The sequence below is a fragment of the Penicillium brevicompactum genome (genome assembly GCF_028827555.1).
Source record: "Penicillium brevicompactum strain IBT 35665 chromosome Unknown utg000003l_segment0_segment0, whole genome shotgun sequence".
Classification (NCBI taxonomy): domain Eukaryota; kingdom Fungi; phylum Ascomycota; class Eurotiomycetes; order Eurotiales; family Aspergillaceae; genus Penicillium; species Penicillium brevicompactum.
The window spans coordinates 2239220-2256342 of NW_026623206.1; the positions used below are offsets into that span (position 1 = coordinate 2239220).

At 49.7% G+C, this 17123-nt stretch overlaps 4 protein-coding genes across 4 annotated transcripts; 3 read left to right on the forward strand and 1 right to left on the reverse strand.

Moving 5' to 3' along the window:
- Nucleotides 1-441: 441 nt before the first annotated feature.
- N7506_004737 (TMEM53 family protein) lies at nucleotides 442-1287 on the forward strand (the record flags this gene model as incomplete). Its single annotated transcript, XM_056954031.1, has 1 exon — nucleotides 442-1287. The coding sequence occupies one exon, from the start codon at nucleotides 442-444 to the stop codon at nucleotides 1285-1287; it is 846 nt and encodes a 281-aa protein (XP_056812920.1).
- An 807-nt stretch (nucleotides 1288-2094) lies between these two features.
- N7506_004738 (DUF4246 domain-containing protein) lies at nucleotides 2095-4149 on the forward strand (the record flags this gene model as incomplete). The annotated part of the gene is made up of 4 exons (XM_056954032.1): nucleotides 2095-2285; nucleotides 2335-2416; nucleotides 2487-3524; nucleotides 3580-4149. The coding sequence occupies 4 exons, from the start codon at nucleotides 2095-2097 to the stop codon at nucleotides 4147-4149; spliced, it is 1881 nt and encodes a 626-aa protein (XP_056812921.1).
- A 264-nt stretch (nucleotides 4150-4413) lies between these two features.
- Nucleotides 4414-8163, reverse strand: N7506_004739 (DNA-directed RNA polymerase III core subunit RET1; the record flags this gene model as incomplete). The annotated part of the gene is made up of 3 exons (XM_056954033.1): nucleotides 4414-7222; nucleotides 7279-8030; nucleotides 8107-8163. The coding sequence occupies 3 exons, from the start codon at nucleotides 8161-8163 to the stop codon at nucleotides 4414-4416; spliced, it is 3618 nt and encodes a 1205-aa protein (XP_056812922.1).
- A 3888-nt stretch (nucleotides 8164-12051) lies between these two features.
- On the forward strand, nucleotides 12052-16136 carry N7506_004740 (uncharacterized protein; the record flags this gene model as incomplete). The annotated part of the gene is made up of 3 exons (XM_056954034.1): nucleotides 12052-12339; nucleotides 13223-14954; nucleotides 15016-16136. The coding sequence occupies 3 exons, from the start codon at nucleotides 12052-12054 to the stop codon at nucleotides 16134-16136; spliced, it is 3141 nt and encodes a 1046-aa protein (XP_056812923.1).
- Nucleotides 16137-17123: the final 987 nt, after the last annotated feature.

The window sequence follows — 17123 nt, forward strand, 5'->3', positions numbered from 1 at the left end:
CGGCGGGAATTGTCTTTAGGGGCATAGCAGAGCTTGCGCCTGGCGTTAGGTGGCAGTGTTTAAGACCGTTTGAATATAAAATGGTTTGCAAGCCAACGCATCCTTCTTCTTTCTCGTAGAGATTTAGCTTTCCTTTCTTTTTCTTCCCTGAGTCAGTGCTTGTCTCGTCGTTTGTTTGCAAGCTAAGAAGTTGAGGACGTTCGCAGGACGACTCCACCGTTTGCTTTGCTTTCCACCAATCCTCATCGCCTACCTGAGCACTCCTAAGCTTTTCCAGGGGTTGATTCGATAGCCTCGATCCAGCAGTTCATTCATATCCAGTGTGATCCCCCTCCGAACACGACTCCTCGACTCGTATAGCTCTGCTAGTGGAACGGCTCTTGGCATCCGCGGGAAGTGCCCCAGAAAAACAGAATCCACTTTCTCTATTGAATTCACATCATGGCTTCGAATCCTGAAGATCCACTGGGATCATTTGCCAAGCTGGGCAGCTCGGTTTATCTCCACGACTCCGACACCAATGACAAAGTCAAACCCGTGATCTTCATCGCATTCTGGATGAACGCCCCTGCTCGCGCCTTGGCAAAATATGTGATTGAATACAGACGCCTGGTTCCATCAGCACGAATCATCTTCGTCCGAAGCTCGTCAAATGATTTCATGTGGCCCCTGAAAAGTATAGCGCGCAGAGCGCGCATCGCGCCGGCCATCGAGGCCATGCAGGGATTAGTTACCCCTGAAAATCCAGTTACCCTTCATCTCTTTTCAAATGGAGGCTTGTCTCACACAGGGCATCTCCTGCAATCGTGGAAGATGATCACCGGAACCCCAATGCCAATTTCGGCCATGATCATGGATAGTGCCCCCGGAAGCATGGGTCTGCGATCGGGACTCAGGGCGTTCTCTTTCGCACTGCCGCGAATGTGGATATTGCAGATGCTGGGCAAAAGCTTACTCTTTGTCTGGTTGTTTTTCGCGATGTTGATTCATGCCCACAAGTCCAACCCGGATCCTATCACGCTTGCTCGGAGACTTGTCAATGACTCTTCCCTGGTGCGGCCCGCTGCCTCGCAACGCGAGCTCGCTCGTTGCTATATCTATTCCGATTCTGATGCCTTGGTTGATTGGGAGGATGTCGAATCTCATGCATCGGAGGCCGAGGCTATAGGCTGGGTGGTCCGTCGTGAGTATTTCAAGGGATCACCTCATGTTGGACACATGAGAGCAGATCCAGACCGTTATTGGGGTGTTATCAAAGATTATCTGGGGGCTGCGGCGGCATCATAAATCAGCTCTCGGTGTCGATGCTGCATTTCGGTATTTTTTTTCGCGGTCAATTTTTTCGGGCCTGTGGGCGTCGATAGACGTCAATCTTTGCAACGAAGCAAGATGTAGACACTTTGAGATTGTGTAAATACATATCAACAAATTGATCAAATGATCATATGCAACAAGTGCTCCAAGGAGTCCCATTTCAAGCTAGGGCAGCTGGAAGCACCATCAAGGAGAATGTCGTACTATACAGATGCAGCAGCAACAATCGACTGAAGACCATGAATGTTATGTCATCTAATTTGATATCTGGTAAGGTCAACCTTGGAACCTTAGAATGTGTGGGACAGTATTTACTATTACCAAATGATCAGCGAAGAGAAAGAGCGTGGGAGGAGCGCTTTATTCCTGGACCCCCGGCCCATTCCATGAACATTTGAATGACCTCGGGATGATTGAATCACCATGACAGACCTTCTCCCCCAATTACGATAATGATAAATTAATAAAAAAAAAATCAAAATACAGAGAGTCGGAACAAAGTTCCGCAATTCTCGCAGAAGGAGCCATTCACAATGCTAGAAGCTCCGAAGACGACACAGCTGCATCATCGATATATCCGCGATTAACCACGCTTTCCTGTTATTTGACTACATTCCCAAAGATCTTCTAACGTTTTATGCCTTGCGCATGATTGAATTGATATCGATACAGACTGAGGTTGAGGTTGATTTAAGGTTCTTCGGCTGTGCTTGTGAAACTAACTGACCAAGTTAGCAGCAGATTCGAGACAACCAGAAACAGAACCCATCGAGAATCAAGATGTTTCAGCACAAAGCCAACGAGGTAAGCTTCATGCACAGCAAGGCGTCGAAAGATTGCCGGTTTGCTCTTCCTGGATTCGGAAGACCGTTGGACTATGCCCCCATGGAGAAAAATATATATGGCGTGGAAAGTCGCAGTATGTTTCCTTCTGCGTTGGACGATCGGGACATTGAAGCAGGATATGCCGAGTGAGTATCTCACTGGCCTAGTTGTGCTCTATGCTGAGAATATCTCCAGCTTGCCTGTTCTCACTTTGCGCGAGATCGCCATGGTAGATTACATGGAGGATATTACCGACATTCCAGAGTGGTGGAAGAAGGTCAGAAACTATCCTCAGCATCCTTTTGAATTTCCAACCTTGGAAGGTCGCTGATTGAAAACATCTGTAGGTCTTCGATCCTACAATCCAGGAAGAGTGGAAGAGGGCTGCCGTGAACGGCGACAGAGACATTACGCTCAACATGGCCCAGTGGGTCATTGAGGAGCTTCAATTCAAAGCCATGATTTATGAGACCACCCAGGTCGTTGCTCTGTACAATGGGGATGTCACAAAGTCCGATACAAACTTTCCTGATTCCTTGATGAACAGCCTCAAGACTCATATCAAGACTCTAGAGTTTGACCAAGAGATCCTGAAGTTTTATCACCCAGGACCTCTCGCCAAACAACGGGACTTCATTGCTATGGCGCTCTACCCACTCGTCTATGGCAAAACTCGCATCCTCACTGACAGAGTGATCACATTGGACGAAGCTCTTGACTACGCCGGCCAGGGTGAGGTAATTCCGGTCCCAAAGGAGACAGGGATCACCAGAGAAGACATTTCCTGGCGAGCCATGTCGCGTGCAGATGTACAAGTTCGGCCCTACAGTCGGGATTACCAGTGTTTGCCCTCAGATTGGGAATTCCGGGATGATGGCCGCTGGCATATTGCCACATACATCAACAACCTGCACCCGGTCAAGCATAGACATATCTACAAGCTTGTCGAGGAGGCATTCAATGGTATCATCCCGCAATGGAATGCCACTTTGACCCCCCTCAAGGATATGCTCCATTCTCGTGCTCGCATCGAGTATCACAAAGCAGAGTACTACCCAGTTGCCAAAGAAGCGGCGTCCCAAGCACCTCAGATAAAGCCAAGAGAGGCACAGAGCGAGTTTGACGAGCGAATGGAAGAATGGAAAATGAAGAACTACAAAGCTATTCAGCCCGATGCAGGCAAATTCTTGCCATGGGCAGTCCCTCCTTGGATGATGGACAAGCTTCCGGCTGACCTGCCGGCTTCTGTTCGAATTGAACAGGGTGTGGATCTCAACCGAGACTACAAAGAGCGTGGTCTGCAAGTCATCACTCGTATGCTGGGAATCGATCTCACCCCCGAGAACTCTGCCTTTGCAGCCGACTGGCATGTCGAAGGCACGATGGTAAGCACCGCCATCCACGTATTCTAAAAATGAAAACCCCCACTGACACGACCAGAACGAACATATCTGTGCCTCCGCATTCCTGACCTACGAACACAACAACGTCAACGACTGTTACATGGAGTTCCGTAACATGGTCGAGACAGCTTCTTTGACTGAGGTCGACCACGAGCCCAACGACTTCATCTGGCTGCGTCAGGTCTTCGGCCTTGAAAATAACGAGCCAGCCATCCAAGCTCCCGGCTCTATTCGTGCCATGCCAGGTCGTTGCATCATGTACCCGAGTACAATACAGCACAAGTTTACTCGTTTCGAGCTGAAAGATAAAACGAAGCCTGGATTCGCACGCGCTTTGGTCTTCCTACTTGTTGACCCTAACATTCGGATCATCTCTACGGCTAATATTCCACCTCAGCGTCTTGATTGGACCATAGATGTTCCCGAACTTGGAAACGAGTTGAAAGAGGCCATGGCGAAGCTGGCGCTTGACAATCGAAATTCAAAGGGTCATATGCCAATGACGCTCGACGAGGCTTTGGAGCATCGGGCCAAGGTTTTGCAAGGAATTATAGAGTTTGCGCGCTATCAAGGTGTTGCTTTCGAGTCGAATCTTCTGATGCTTTGATTTCTTGTTTTGATGTTGACTTGCACATCGTTTTTCTTTAGAATGATCTCGTTCCATAGAATGTTTTCGCCTTACGCATGAATGAGAATATCTTTTACTGTCGATTACTTGATGTGCGCAAAAGAAGTTGTACTTGAAGAACCCTCTACATTCATTAAAGAGAGGAAAGTAAGAATAACATTAAAAATCGCCGCGCTATGCCATTTATTCGTTCCGAGGATGCACATGATCCATTTTTGAAGATTTCAAACCCATTTGCCGAGTTTAACGACCCTTCATCTCAGGGAATTCGTCGTCAAGCTTGAGACGAGCCGTGACATTCATACTCATCAATTCTTGAATGAGAAGCTTGGCAGCGTAGGGAATGACCATCTTCACAACAGAGCGAGACGACTTGCATCCAGGACACCAATTCAGATATCCCATGAAACCACACTGTTCGCAAACATCGACTTCATGGCGATCCGAAGAAATCATCAATCGCTCAAGGAGCAGCTGACTGGTTCCGTACGCAATCAGACAATCACGCTCCATCTCTCCGAGACGCAAACCACCGTTACGTGAACGACCTTCAGTGGGCTGACGAGTCAATGTAGCAGTCGGACCCTTTGCACGAGAGTGCATCTTATCTTGAACCATGTGTTTCAGCTTTTGGTAGTAGATAGGACCGGTGAACACGTAGAAAGGCAGAGCCTCACCGGTGATACCGGATGTGAGGTAATCTTTTCCGCCGTAGCTGAAGCCCTTGTCGATGAGGATCTGGGACATCTCCTCGACTGGACTGCCGCCGAAACAGGTACCGTAGCCGTGCTGGCCGGAGAGAACACCTGCCTTTCCGGCAACAAGCTCCAACATTTTACCGACTGTCATTCGAGAGGGGAAACCGTGGGGGTTCATGATAATGTCGGGGTTGATACCCTGGTCTGAGAATGGCATGTCGGCTTGATCGGCGATGATACCCACAACACCCTTCTGTCCGTGACGAGAGGAGAACTTGTCACCGACTTCCGGGCGACGGGTTTGTCGAGTCAGAACCTTGATGAGCTGAGTTTCACCTTCTGTGGCTGAGACGAGAACCTTGTCCACGTATGCGGGATCGGGTAGCTTGTAGGTCATGGAAGCGTCGATGACTCCGCCGCTGTTGAAATCAGAGCCTGCGATGCCGGATGAGTTCTGGACTCTGGGCGAAACCTTTCGGATGTAGGTTTCGCCGGAGTTCATCAACTCTCCGACAGCGGCCAAACCGTCGGACTCGAGCAGGGCGTGTTTGCGGATGGGAGCATCATTCTCGTAGTCTGGTCCCTGCAGCTGATCCTTGGCTCCACTGGGGTAGGACTTGAGAGTTGTGACGTATTTGCGGAAGACCTGGCAACGTCCGAATCCACGGTCCACCGAGCCCTTGTTCAGGACCAGAGCATCCTCAATATCATAGCCGGAGTAACTCATGACAGCGACGGTTGCGTTCTGACCTGCAGGGAGTTGGTCGTATTTGGTCAATTCAATGGTTCGAGACTTGACCATCGGCTTCTGTGGGTAGACCATGAGATAGAGGATTGAATCAATTCGCTGGAACTGATTGGAAGCAATTGCACCGATAGCTTGCTTACCCATAGCACATTGGTATGTGTTACGGGGGGACTGGTTGTGGTGAGGGTAGGGAATGAGACCAGCGACAGCACCCAGGACTGTGAACGGCTCAATCTCAAGATGGGTGTGAGTGTTTGTAATATCTTTCTCGTAGATTGCGATGTACGAGTCGTTCTCCTCGTTCACGTCAAGGTATTCCACGAGACCTTGAGCGAGGAAGTCATCGAACGCCATCTTTCCATCGCGCAGCTTCTCAAGGTGGCCGGCTGTGACAAGGGGTTTGCCCTTCTCGACGATAATCAAAGGTCGACAGATTCGACCGTCATCCGTCGCAACATGGACAGCTCGCTGGTGGTGGTTGATGTAGATACTGACAAACTCGGAGACTCGGCCCATGCGACGCAGTCTGCGGAATGCGTTGAGGAAAGACTTGGGACGTCTCGTCAATCCAGTTGGCGTACCGTTGATAGAGATAGTGTAGGATCCGCGGGCATAGAGTTGTTTTCCACCAACGCTCGAGATTTCTTCAATGCCCAGCATGAACATCAAATTCCTCACAGGGCCTTCTTCGTCATTGGTTGTGATATGTGTCATGAGAGCCAAGTTTTTAACCAAACCACAGGCCTCACCTTCGGGCGTATCGGCAGGACACAGCATACCAAAGTTGGATGGTTGCAAGGCACGAGGACCAGAAACCTTTCGGGTCTTCTCGAACTGCGAACTGATACGGGTCATCATACCAAGGGCTGCAATGTAACTCAGACGACTCAAAACGTGAGTGACACCTGCGCGCTCCATGCGGAAACGCTTCAAGCTCCAGTTTCCGGTAGAGATTGCTCGGTTCATGCCCTGGGTGATATGATTACCGTGCATTGCCACAATGGTCCAAGCATCGAACTGCTCCGCCCGGTTACGCTTGTTCAGAACTTTGTCGATGTTCATCTTGATATCAAAGCAGAATTTCTTGAACAGATCCTCGAAAAGAAGAGCCAACATCTGACCTGCCAATTCCAAACGCTTGTTTCCAAGGTAATCACGATCATCGACTAGAGATGCGTCATTCTTGGCCATAAGAACACGACGGGCCATGTGAGCAACGTAGATAGCCTTCGGGCGGAAGTTCATATCCTTGACTTCGATATGGGAGATAATGACAGAGGCGATGGCCTCGACAGCTTCTTGGACGTGGGTCTTGCGATAAGTTGCATGTTTGCGGTTGATCTTGATTCGGCAACCGATCCAGTCAAGGGCTTGCTGTTGGGTGAAGACACCAACATTGATGGCTTCTTCGAAGTTGATGGCGAAGTCGTCTTGGTATTGCTGATCGTCACCAGTGACCATTTCCAGCATTTCCTTATCGGTGTGGATACCCATAGCCTTGAGCAGAACTGTGATGGGAATGTCTTCGTTGAGCACGTTGTGCTTGACATATAACCGTTCTTTCTTCAAAACAATATAACTTTTGGATTTGCGCTCGTTGGAAGAACTGTTAAATGTCAGCTATAATTTTCTTTCCAGTGAGCTTTGCGACCATGTAAATACCTGGTAACCGATGCCTGGACGATTTCTTTCTTTGGGTCGGTTTCAACGATAATTCGGTTCTTGCTCAACTGTTCTTGAACCAGAATGACCTTTTCCGTTCCGTTGACAACGAAGTAACCACCGGGGTCAAGAGGGCACTCGTTGAGAATGCTCATCTGAGCGGGTGTTTTGTTGGACAGTACACACTTGGAGCTACGAAGCATGAGAGGTATTCTTCCGATGGGAACACCTCGTCGAATAACCCTCTGCCGACCACGAACATATTCGAAGTCAACAAGAATAGGCGCAGCATAAGTAGTGTCTCGCAGTCGGCATTCTTGCGGCGTAATCGTTGACTCGAAATCATAACCACCGTCGCCTTGCTCGTCGGCGCGTCGGGGCGTGGCGACATAGACATCGGTGAACTTTATGTAAAAGTTATGGTCCACGTCACTGCGAATTGTAGAGCTCGACTCGACGATCTTCTTCATCTGCACTTCCACAAAGTAGTTGTATGAGTCAATATGCTGCTTCACCAGTCCCTTAACCTTAAGGAAAGCCGGTAGCAGGTTCCATTTGTCCTTGGCAGTGTCAATTGGGTCTGTGAGTCCCTTGTTGTAGTAAAATGGTTCCAATAGCGCATCGAACGGATCCCGCGGAGTGAACTTCGGAGCATTGGGGTCATCCTGAGGCGGAGCTTGCTCGGGAGCAGCTTGTTCAGGCTCGGGTTCTGGATTGGATTGCGAAGGGCGCTTCTTCTTCGTGGGATCAGCCTAAAGACGTAGCGATCAGTCAGGATATGATCCACGATTTGAAGCTTGCGACTGGGCAGAAAAAAAGTTTTGTTACCTCTGACTGACGTCGCTGGCTAGCCGCAGAGGGCTGGGGCCTTCTGCGCGGAGGCATATTGGCTAGACAGCTGATTTGCAAAGACAATCTTCAGATTATCTCGGACTCCTCAATCGCCTGGATATGAGCTTGCGGCTTTTCCGCATGGAGGGGAAATATTTGATTAGAGCTATCGGCCGCGATAAATCCTGACTAATCACGGAAGATTCATATTCCGGGTTGGCTGACAAAACAATTTAGCGGCCTTCAATTCTCAAAGAGACCATGTCAACTGGCATCAAAAAAACAGCTGGGTGCACACAGAGCCCTTTTCGGTTACGAAAATGAAGGGGAATAAGCCATCACTTGATCCTTACCCGTGAGAGCTGAACATGGCCCCGACATTCTGGCGCTCAAGCTGGTTCGAACGTCTTTCCCGATCTCCATATTTATCTTGAACCTATACGGAGCATCCATCTGGCAGTCACTTACTTTGTATGATTTAGGTTCGCTTGGTGTTTTTTTGGGTAGCATGATGGGTAAGATGGTGTCGAATAGCTACCGCACCTGTCCTCATATCCCAAATGATGTCTTCTTCTGATCAGATCATCGCTCGCGACCCAGGCAACAGCCCTACCATCGATTCACGGGCACTGGTTTCAAGGCATATCCTCGAAGAACGGTCTTATATGAATGTGTGCTTTCCAAGTACTCTCATATCATGTCGCTTCAAATGTAATGGTCTTTGTTACTTGGTTAGTAGATAGCGTCCCAAGCCACGGACCTCGGAAGTTCAGAGAGCATGTTCTTCGTTTCAAGATGACAATCCCAAGTCACAACTGCGTAGATACAAAGTAGATTTACGAAACGCACCAGAGAATGGAAACACATTGCTATATCCACCTCGGATAGACGAAGCATGATTCATCGTTGGCGAAGGGCCATCAGTCTCACTCAGCACTGCATAGCGCATGACGCAATTTGCGAGATAGACCTTGGCCCCAGAGTAAGCTGGATGATCATTATACAGCCCGAGTGTTATGCTTTGGTGATTCTCATCACCATCATATGATCTCTCGAGTGTAGGACATCAGTCTCGAACAGCAGCCTGATCAATTGCTTATATTGTAAACAAAGCCATGGAAGTGACCCTTCCCATGGGCAGCGGATTGATGCAGGAATGAAGTTTACGAGGCCGGTCTTCAAGGATCAGTGACAAGTTATAAGTGGGTCTTCACGCATGCCAGCGCCGAACGTTTATCTCTGCACGGACGAATTGTTGATCGGAATTGGCTTGGATCTGTGGGATGAAAGTGATGTATAAACCCCCAAAGAAGCGGTCACGTCTACTTTGAAACTATCTATTTTCTGAAGTAACTAGGCGCGCAAGGACTTGAGAAAAAGGTACACTATACATTGATCAGCCTCGCCGCTTCGTATGATTGACTGAGAAACCAGGAATCGGGAACATCCGGTCATGTACGGAGTACGGAGAAACTGCGATTGACGGGGAGTGTGATGCCAGTGGCAAAGACACACGTTTGACCGCCAGATTGAAATTGCCACTCTAAAATTAATAGGCCTGGGACAATGCTCTGCTAAACGGCATTTTCGAGAGGGATTGTCCTTAATGACCGGAAATATGCGCGTATCCGTACAATGAGGGGTATGCGGCCATACCGGAGGTTATTGAGTGTGTGTAGAATGAGTTTTGAACCTTGTAAGGTACAGTATAATATAACACAATTCCACACGTGGTCTGGATTTGCTTTTCCCTTGTAAATGCCCAGGTGTGCACGGGTGCCGAGCAAATTCGCTTCAAGGCGAGATCTTAACATGGCGACATATTAACTGGGATTGATCCGCTAGCGAGTCTAGAATGTCTATTACCAGGCGATTGCTGGCTTGACTCTACGGAGGCGACGGAGGGACTTGTTTCAGATATTATTTGCCAGTACTTTTGGGGGCGAGTCTCGTAAGTTGACCCCAATGCATCTGATTCGTTCCCGAATCGAGGCAGCCAGTCAACCGAGGCGCAAGCCGTTGGGCATGAAAGCAAGCGGGTAACCATTGGATTATTTAGGCGTCAAGGAGTGGATTTGAATCCACCTCGAGATTATTGTGATATGAGTGAGATCATTGGATGCGGGCGGCGATAGCTGGCACACTAGTTCATTTACTGGGGTTGGACGTATCACTTGGAGATCATGGGGTTTGCATATACCAGGAATTGAGTATCCAAGTACTCCGTATATATTTCGTACTTCACTAGGGCACATGGCGACTGGAGATTTCTCAGCACAGACCGGAGCCAGTCCACTGCTTAGATCGATGACCTTAACATTAGTGACGGAGGGGTAAAAGTGGTCCATTGACGATCCTGAATAAATTCCTCGTACTAATAAGTAATAAGGATGACGGCGGGGGGCATTGGATCTCCACTAGTATGCTCGTCATTCGGTGGATCAGGGGCTCCAAGCGACACGATCAGCGTTGGCTGGCACGGTACACCGCTTGTCCTGAGGAGAGCCCTTATCGTGCATATTGTGGAGTTGGAAGCCCTAGAGGGGGGGATTCGAGAAATATGGAATATACCCTCTGTGGAAGAGGGGGCATTGGAGGGTTATATTAGTCGAGAATGAAAGAAGAGATCAAAGAGATATTCCTTCTAAAAAAAGGAGGTGAGCAGCTGATGAGCCATGGAACGAGAACAAAGAAAAGCAAAGCACCCATGGACAAGTCACGAACCATCGATTGACCCAATTGATTGGCGTGATATTAAATACCATTCACCCCCTTCCTAGATCCAGGTACAGACGCCTAACCATCTTCTGCTGTCACATCTTCGGGCACTTTGGTTTCTACTTATGCAGCTGCCACGCTCTTGAGGACAGCGCATTGAGCCCTTGCGCGACCGTCTTGCACAGCCCAGGTTGTCTCTAGTCCGTCATGGAATTGACCATTCCGGGTGAGCTCGAGCTTTGCGCCCACTGACTACCCTAGGCGCTTCCCGGGATGAATGCGCCCAAGTCATACAGGTCTTGGAGACCTTCCAATCAATAGAACCCGGTCCAAGTCCGAGTGACCACTGTGGTGTGTATTCTGTATAGAAAAGGTCATGTTCACGGGTATCTATAGGGAGGTCTTTGTTTTGCACCGAGATCAAAATAATTACATCCCGGAGACGCGTAGGGAAAGGAGACAGCGAGAGGAGGATGGTGTATATTATCTCAAGAGCATAGAGCATAGACAATATAGAATAGAGAATATATTCCCTATACTATGCATAAAAGAAAAAAAAGAAAAAAAAGAAGTCGAAAAAAGAAAAGGCAGAAGGGCACAGATTCCCAAAAAAGGATCTCCCCGCTCTGGCTCTGGACCTCCCAGCCATTTTCTCTTCCCCCTCTTCCTTCTTCCTTCTGCAACTCCCCTTTGTACAACAGTTCTGTATCGTTCCTTTGGGTTATTGTTAGGTTGTGTTTCCTTATTGCGCGACACGCTCGTTTCGCCGCGCCCTCGAATTCCTCTCGCTAAGAGCGGTAAGAGAGCTCCATCCCACTCTGCAACCTCCCTACTGATCTCCGCATCAGGTACGATACTCTCGAAAAAAAGATCCTCTCCTACGCTACATGACCTGCTCCATCTAAAGCCGCATCGTAACACCCCATAACCGCCTCGTTCTGACACCTCTCGAGGCGTTCATTGTGTGAGTTAGGTCCCCGTTCGCGAAACGCAGATCACCTCCGGCCCCTCAGCCCCTCTCTCCGATTTCCCCTTACTTGAGACCGAACACACCGCCCCATCACTCGGACATTTCCCTGCCACCGAAGGAGCGTGGCGTAATACCTGGGGCGTGTGGTACTGGCGTGTTCCCCAGCTCTAAAACCCTGGCGTCAACAAATCCAGACCTCGAGCTGACCGGTCAACTCTTTTTGGTGTAGTTGAACACTTTGGCTCTAACCCACGATGGCCTTCAAGCATGGGCTGAGTGAACGCCTCGACGAGCTGCGATTCCCGTCTCCTCGGTCCCCGCCCTCGGAATCGGCGTTTCCGGGGTACACCTCGCTGTCCCCAGGTCACTCGAACTTTGGATCGGGTTTCTCATCTCGGCCGGCGGGTGATGTACGAGCAAATCTGCAGCGTCGGTTCACGACCGATTCGAGCAAGTTCTCCTCATGGGGACACCTAAATCAGTCCCCAGGAGCGGGCTCAGGCCCCGGTTCGACTCAGGACCCGTTAGATCTATTGTCTTCGGTAAGCTTGGAGTTTCCGTTAGCATAAAACCTGTGATTTTTTTGTTTCAAACCCACCGGAACAATGCACTGGGGATTTGGCTGCCCAGGGAAGCTCCGCCGTATTCCAAAGGAGTGATGAAAGTGGAGAGAATGGAAGCGCTGTGAGATTCCCGGGGTCGCAAGTCAAATCCTCACTGCATTGTGCCTGCCCGTCCCTCAATTCAAGGACTCCCAACACTCATTGTCTTCATTCTCATTTCGTCTCTTTTCTTTTCTCTCCATCCCTCCACATTCCTATTCTTTCCATTCGTCACGTTCCCCTTATCAATATCAATCAATCCACCACGCTCGCAGAAGTGATTGGCACTCACCGAGGCCTCGACGCCATTCTGAGCTATTGGGGCATTCACTCGGCTTGAAGTATACAACGGCTTCAATCGAGTATTGCCAACTCTGCCAGTCTGGTGGTGCATATAAAAGGAAGCTCTCCGGCCTCCAGCTTGACTTTTCTTTCGTCACCTTCACCGCAGTCGTTCCACTACATTCAAGTCAAGCTGCTATAGCTTGTGTTACTGGAAGCCTATTTGCCCTTGTGGTCGGGTCACACCATTGCTTTTTCATTGAGATACTGCGTGCGTTTCGCTGAACACCTCTGCCCATACGTCTTGTCCCCCAATTCCCTTGGAGCGAGCCTTGGCGGCGTCTTTCAAAGACGCCTGGGGTCTGGAATTCGCTACGTCTGGTGAAGGTGCTGCAGCTGAAACCTCAGCGCTCACTTTTCTCTGACTTTGGCGCGACTTCACATCGTTCCACATCTTCCTTGCCCGAACACAGCCTTCCTCTTGAATGAATCACAGAGTGACGTTATCGTTTGGTCTGTGGATGATAGCTAACTTCTCCAGCAGTTCGAAAAGAAGAGACAACATATTGAATACATGCGTGAACAGAAACGTCGATTCGAAGAAGATATGAAGATCCTCGACCTTCAGCACGCGCGCGAGAAGCTTGAGATGGATCAGCTCTCTCGTGAAATGGCCCAGGCTGGCATTTCTGGTCCCGTCAGTGAGCCAACTACTCCCCCGGAGTACCGTGAGAGCACCGTCACTAGTGCGTTTGGTCGCCCGAACCGCTTCTCGACCTCGAGCGTTACTTCCTCGCCAGGTTTCTTCAATGCCTTTGCTTCATCTGCCTTGACTTCCCCCAGGCCCCCACTCACTCGACTCAGCCATCGATCGATCGTTTTGCGGGACATTCGGTCCCCGGATCTCGCCGAAATTCCGAGAAGGATGATTTCCTTTCTGATCCCACCTCCCCCTTCCGACCGGCCCCAAGGTGAGTTCCAAATCCCCGGATGTGAGCTGTCTGCCTTTCAAGTGCAACTGACTTATCCTTTTCTTCTCAAAAGTGCTCACCGATACTCGATGCCTTCTGGAAACACCAATGGCAATAGCCGGAACAGCATTTCTGGATTGTCCAGTGTCAACCCTGCGCTTGACAAGTGGGCTGGCACTCAGTACTTTTTCCCCAGCGCCGAAGACAAATCGCTTGGACATCTCAGGGAATTCGAGCGGCTCTCAACCCCTGACATTAAGAGCTACATCTCGTTGACGGAGTCCGATGACAAATTCCCAACTCTTTCTCGCCGTGGAGATTCCAACGTACTTTCGGCAAACCCTGATGCTCACGACCTTGCAAACCCCCGTGTCCATGGAAATGAGCCCTATGCCCACCACAGTCGGGCCCGGTCGTCTCACCAGAGCATGCCTCACAACGTCATCACCTATGGACAGCCCGCCAACTCCAACGAGGAGAATGGGAACTATGTTCATGCGCGCCACAGCACTCGCCATTCCATCAGCAGCAACCTGGGCTTCCATGATGATCGTCATGATGAGGTGGCCACCCCTGTTCCATCGAGCCGCCCCACTGCTTTGCAGTCTTCGTACTCAACCAACGACCTTCCCACCGTGAAGGGCAACGGAAATGCAAATGCAAATGGACATGCCATCACCCCGCCAAAGGCTCACCACGAGCAGATGCATCAGCACAACACGAGCTTGGGACGCATTCCCCAGGGTGCTGTGAACAACCGCTCAGTCAAGAATGAGATGGATGAGCCTGAGATGAATGGGAACGGGAACCTTCAGTCCCAAACTACCTTGCAGGCTAGCGCCCCGCCATTTGGACCACAGCTCACTCCTGCTGCATCAAGCAACCACGTCCCTGGTGCTATTGCGCAGATGACTTTGCCATTCCAGGTTCCAGCAGCTCCGACTTTTGGCTACGGAATCCAGCCATATGTCAACCAAGTGGCTCCCATCAACGGACACATGCAGAACTTCGCAGGTGCCAATGGGTACAACGGATTTTCCAACTACGGCACCAACGCTGGCTTCCGCTACAATGAGCCTGCGGTCCGAGGAAACATGGCTCAACGCCGCCAGGATACCGATGCCAACCAGCTCACTCGTTTCGGCAATTTCCCTTTGGAGCACTACAAGGGTGAACTTTACAGCCTTTGCAAGGATCAGCACGGTTGCCGATACCTGCAGCGCAAGTTGGAGGAGCGCAATGAAGAGCATGTCCAGTTGATTTTCAATGAGACTCACATGCATGTGATTGAGCTGATGACTGGTATGGAACTCCTCTTCTCTTTCACTGGTTTTGATGGCTAATTTTTTTTTCAATTCAACAGATCCTTTTGGCAATTATTTGTGTCAGAAGCTGCTTGAATATTCCAACGACGAACAGCGCACCGCCTTGATTGACAACGCATCCCCTCAACTGGTCAAGATTGCTCTGAACCAGCATGGAACCCGTGCCTTGCAGAAGATGATTGAGTTCATTTCGACACCCCGCCAGACTCAGACCGTGATCAAGTCTCTCAAGAACCATGTTGTTGAGCTTGTGCAGGACCTGAATGGAAACCATGTGATTCAGAAGTGCCTGAACCGCCTTTCTCCCGAGGATGCCGAGTTCATTTACGAAGCTGTTGGTAGCCACTGTGTGGTTGTTGGTACCCACCGCCATGGATGTTGTGTTCTGCAGCGCTGCATTGACCATGCTTCGGGTAACCAAAAGGCTCGCCTGATTGCGCAGATCACTGCCCACTCATTCGCTCTGGTGCAAGATCCCTTTGGAAACTATGTTGTGCAATACATTCTGGATTTGAATGAGCCAAGCTTCACTAACCCACTGTGTGCTACCTTTGGAGGAAACATTCCTCAGCTGTCCAAGCAGAAATTCAGCTCCAATGTCATTGAAAAGTGCCTCCGCACTGCTGACAACTACATGAAGCGCCAGCTCATCGATGAATTCCTCATGGGCAATGAACTCGAGAAGATGTTGCGCGATTCCTTTGCCAATTATGTTGTGCAAACCGCTATGGATTTCTGTGATGCTGAAACCCGCAACCGTGTTGTCGAGGCCGTGCGTCCCATCCTTCCTTCGATTCGCCAGACTCCCCACGGACGTCGCATTGCAGGAAAGATCATGGCGGCAGATGGCAACACCCGCAGCAACGGCAGCAGCGCTGCTACCAGTGGCCAGGCGACGCCCAACGAGGCCAGCACCAGTGCCCAGATCCCCAAGGCCATGTTGCAGAAGCCTTTCATGTATCAATCCGGTACATCCTCTGGCATCCAGTCTCCCACCTCCAGCGGATACAGCAGCCAGACCTATGTTCCCCATTCCTCGCAGAGCTCAGTCTCCAACACCCCCTCTGGACAGAGTGACAGTTCGTCTGTTTACCCTGCCCCGGCTCCCCAGCAATCCATCAGCATCGGATCGCAGGGCCAGCCCTACACCTACTTCTGATCTGGGTCTTCGACACCCACATCAGTGGTCCCCAGCAAGGGACCAGTGTACCCATAGTGAGACGATGCGACGATACCAGTTTTCCACTTCACGATTTAACGCCTTTCTACACACTGTCATCAAACGAGGCCCCAATCAATGCACATGCGATGATCATTAACCCCGTGATTTACCACTTGCGTTTTTCAGCATACCACTTATGAAGCAATGTTCCATGATCATAGCTTTTGCGCCCACTCTGCCGATGTTGCATACTGCATATCTTTCATCCAGCGAGCCATGCATGATGCAGACTTTCCCAATTCTGTGCCCTTTGTTTCCCTCCCCAATGTACTTCACATTCCCCTTTACTTCCTCTGGTTTCTCGGATTCTGTGATCTGGGATTCCTGGCTGATAGTTCTGGATCTTTACTTGATCTAACACTCTTGGTTGGAGGTTCGTGCTATTCTTACTCGAGATGCTCATTCTTATTTTCATTTCAACTTTGTGATTTCTTCACCATTATTATTACCAGCCGCTGTACTTTTCGTTTTGCTTTTTCGAATGGCTTTTGGTGTTGTGCGCGCTGCATTCACATTGGCTCATTGTTACAGGGAAGCTGTTAAGCAGTATCAAGTCTAGTATCAAGGTCTTTAGAGCTTTGGTTCCTTATGCCTTGGTTCTGGTCCTTGATTTCTTCACTTCGCTTGCCAATCGCTTCTGTCGTGACGAGGGCCATGGTTTTTTTTTTTTTCTGATGCAGGCCTGCTGCGAACACTTTCTGCTTGTATTTTAGCAATGGAGGGCGAATTCGGTTTTCCACAACTTTCTTTCATCCAAATTCTACATTCAGTAAATGGAATCAGTCAAACTACATCTTGAAGTAATCCATGGCACGTAGTATTTTAGTAGAACCCTTTTCTCCCTTGGAATAAAAAGGGCGTGTATAATTTTAACGCATCACGACGCGTGATCACGTGCATCGGCGTAAGGAGCCGCCCTTCGGA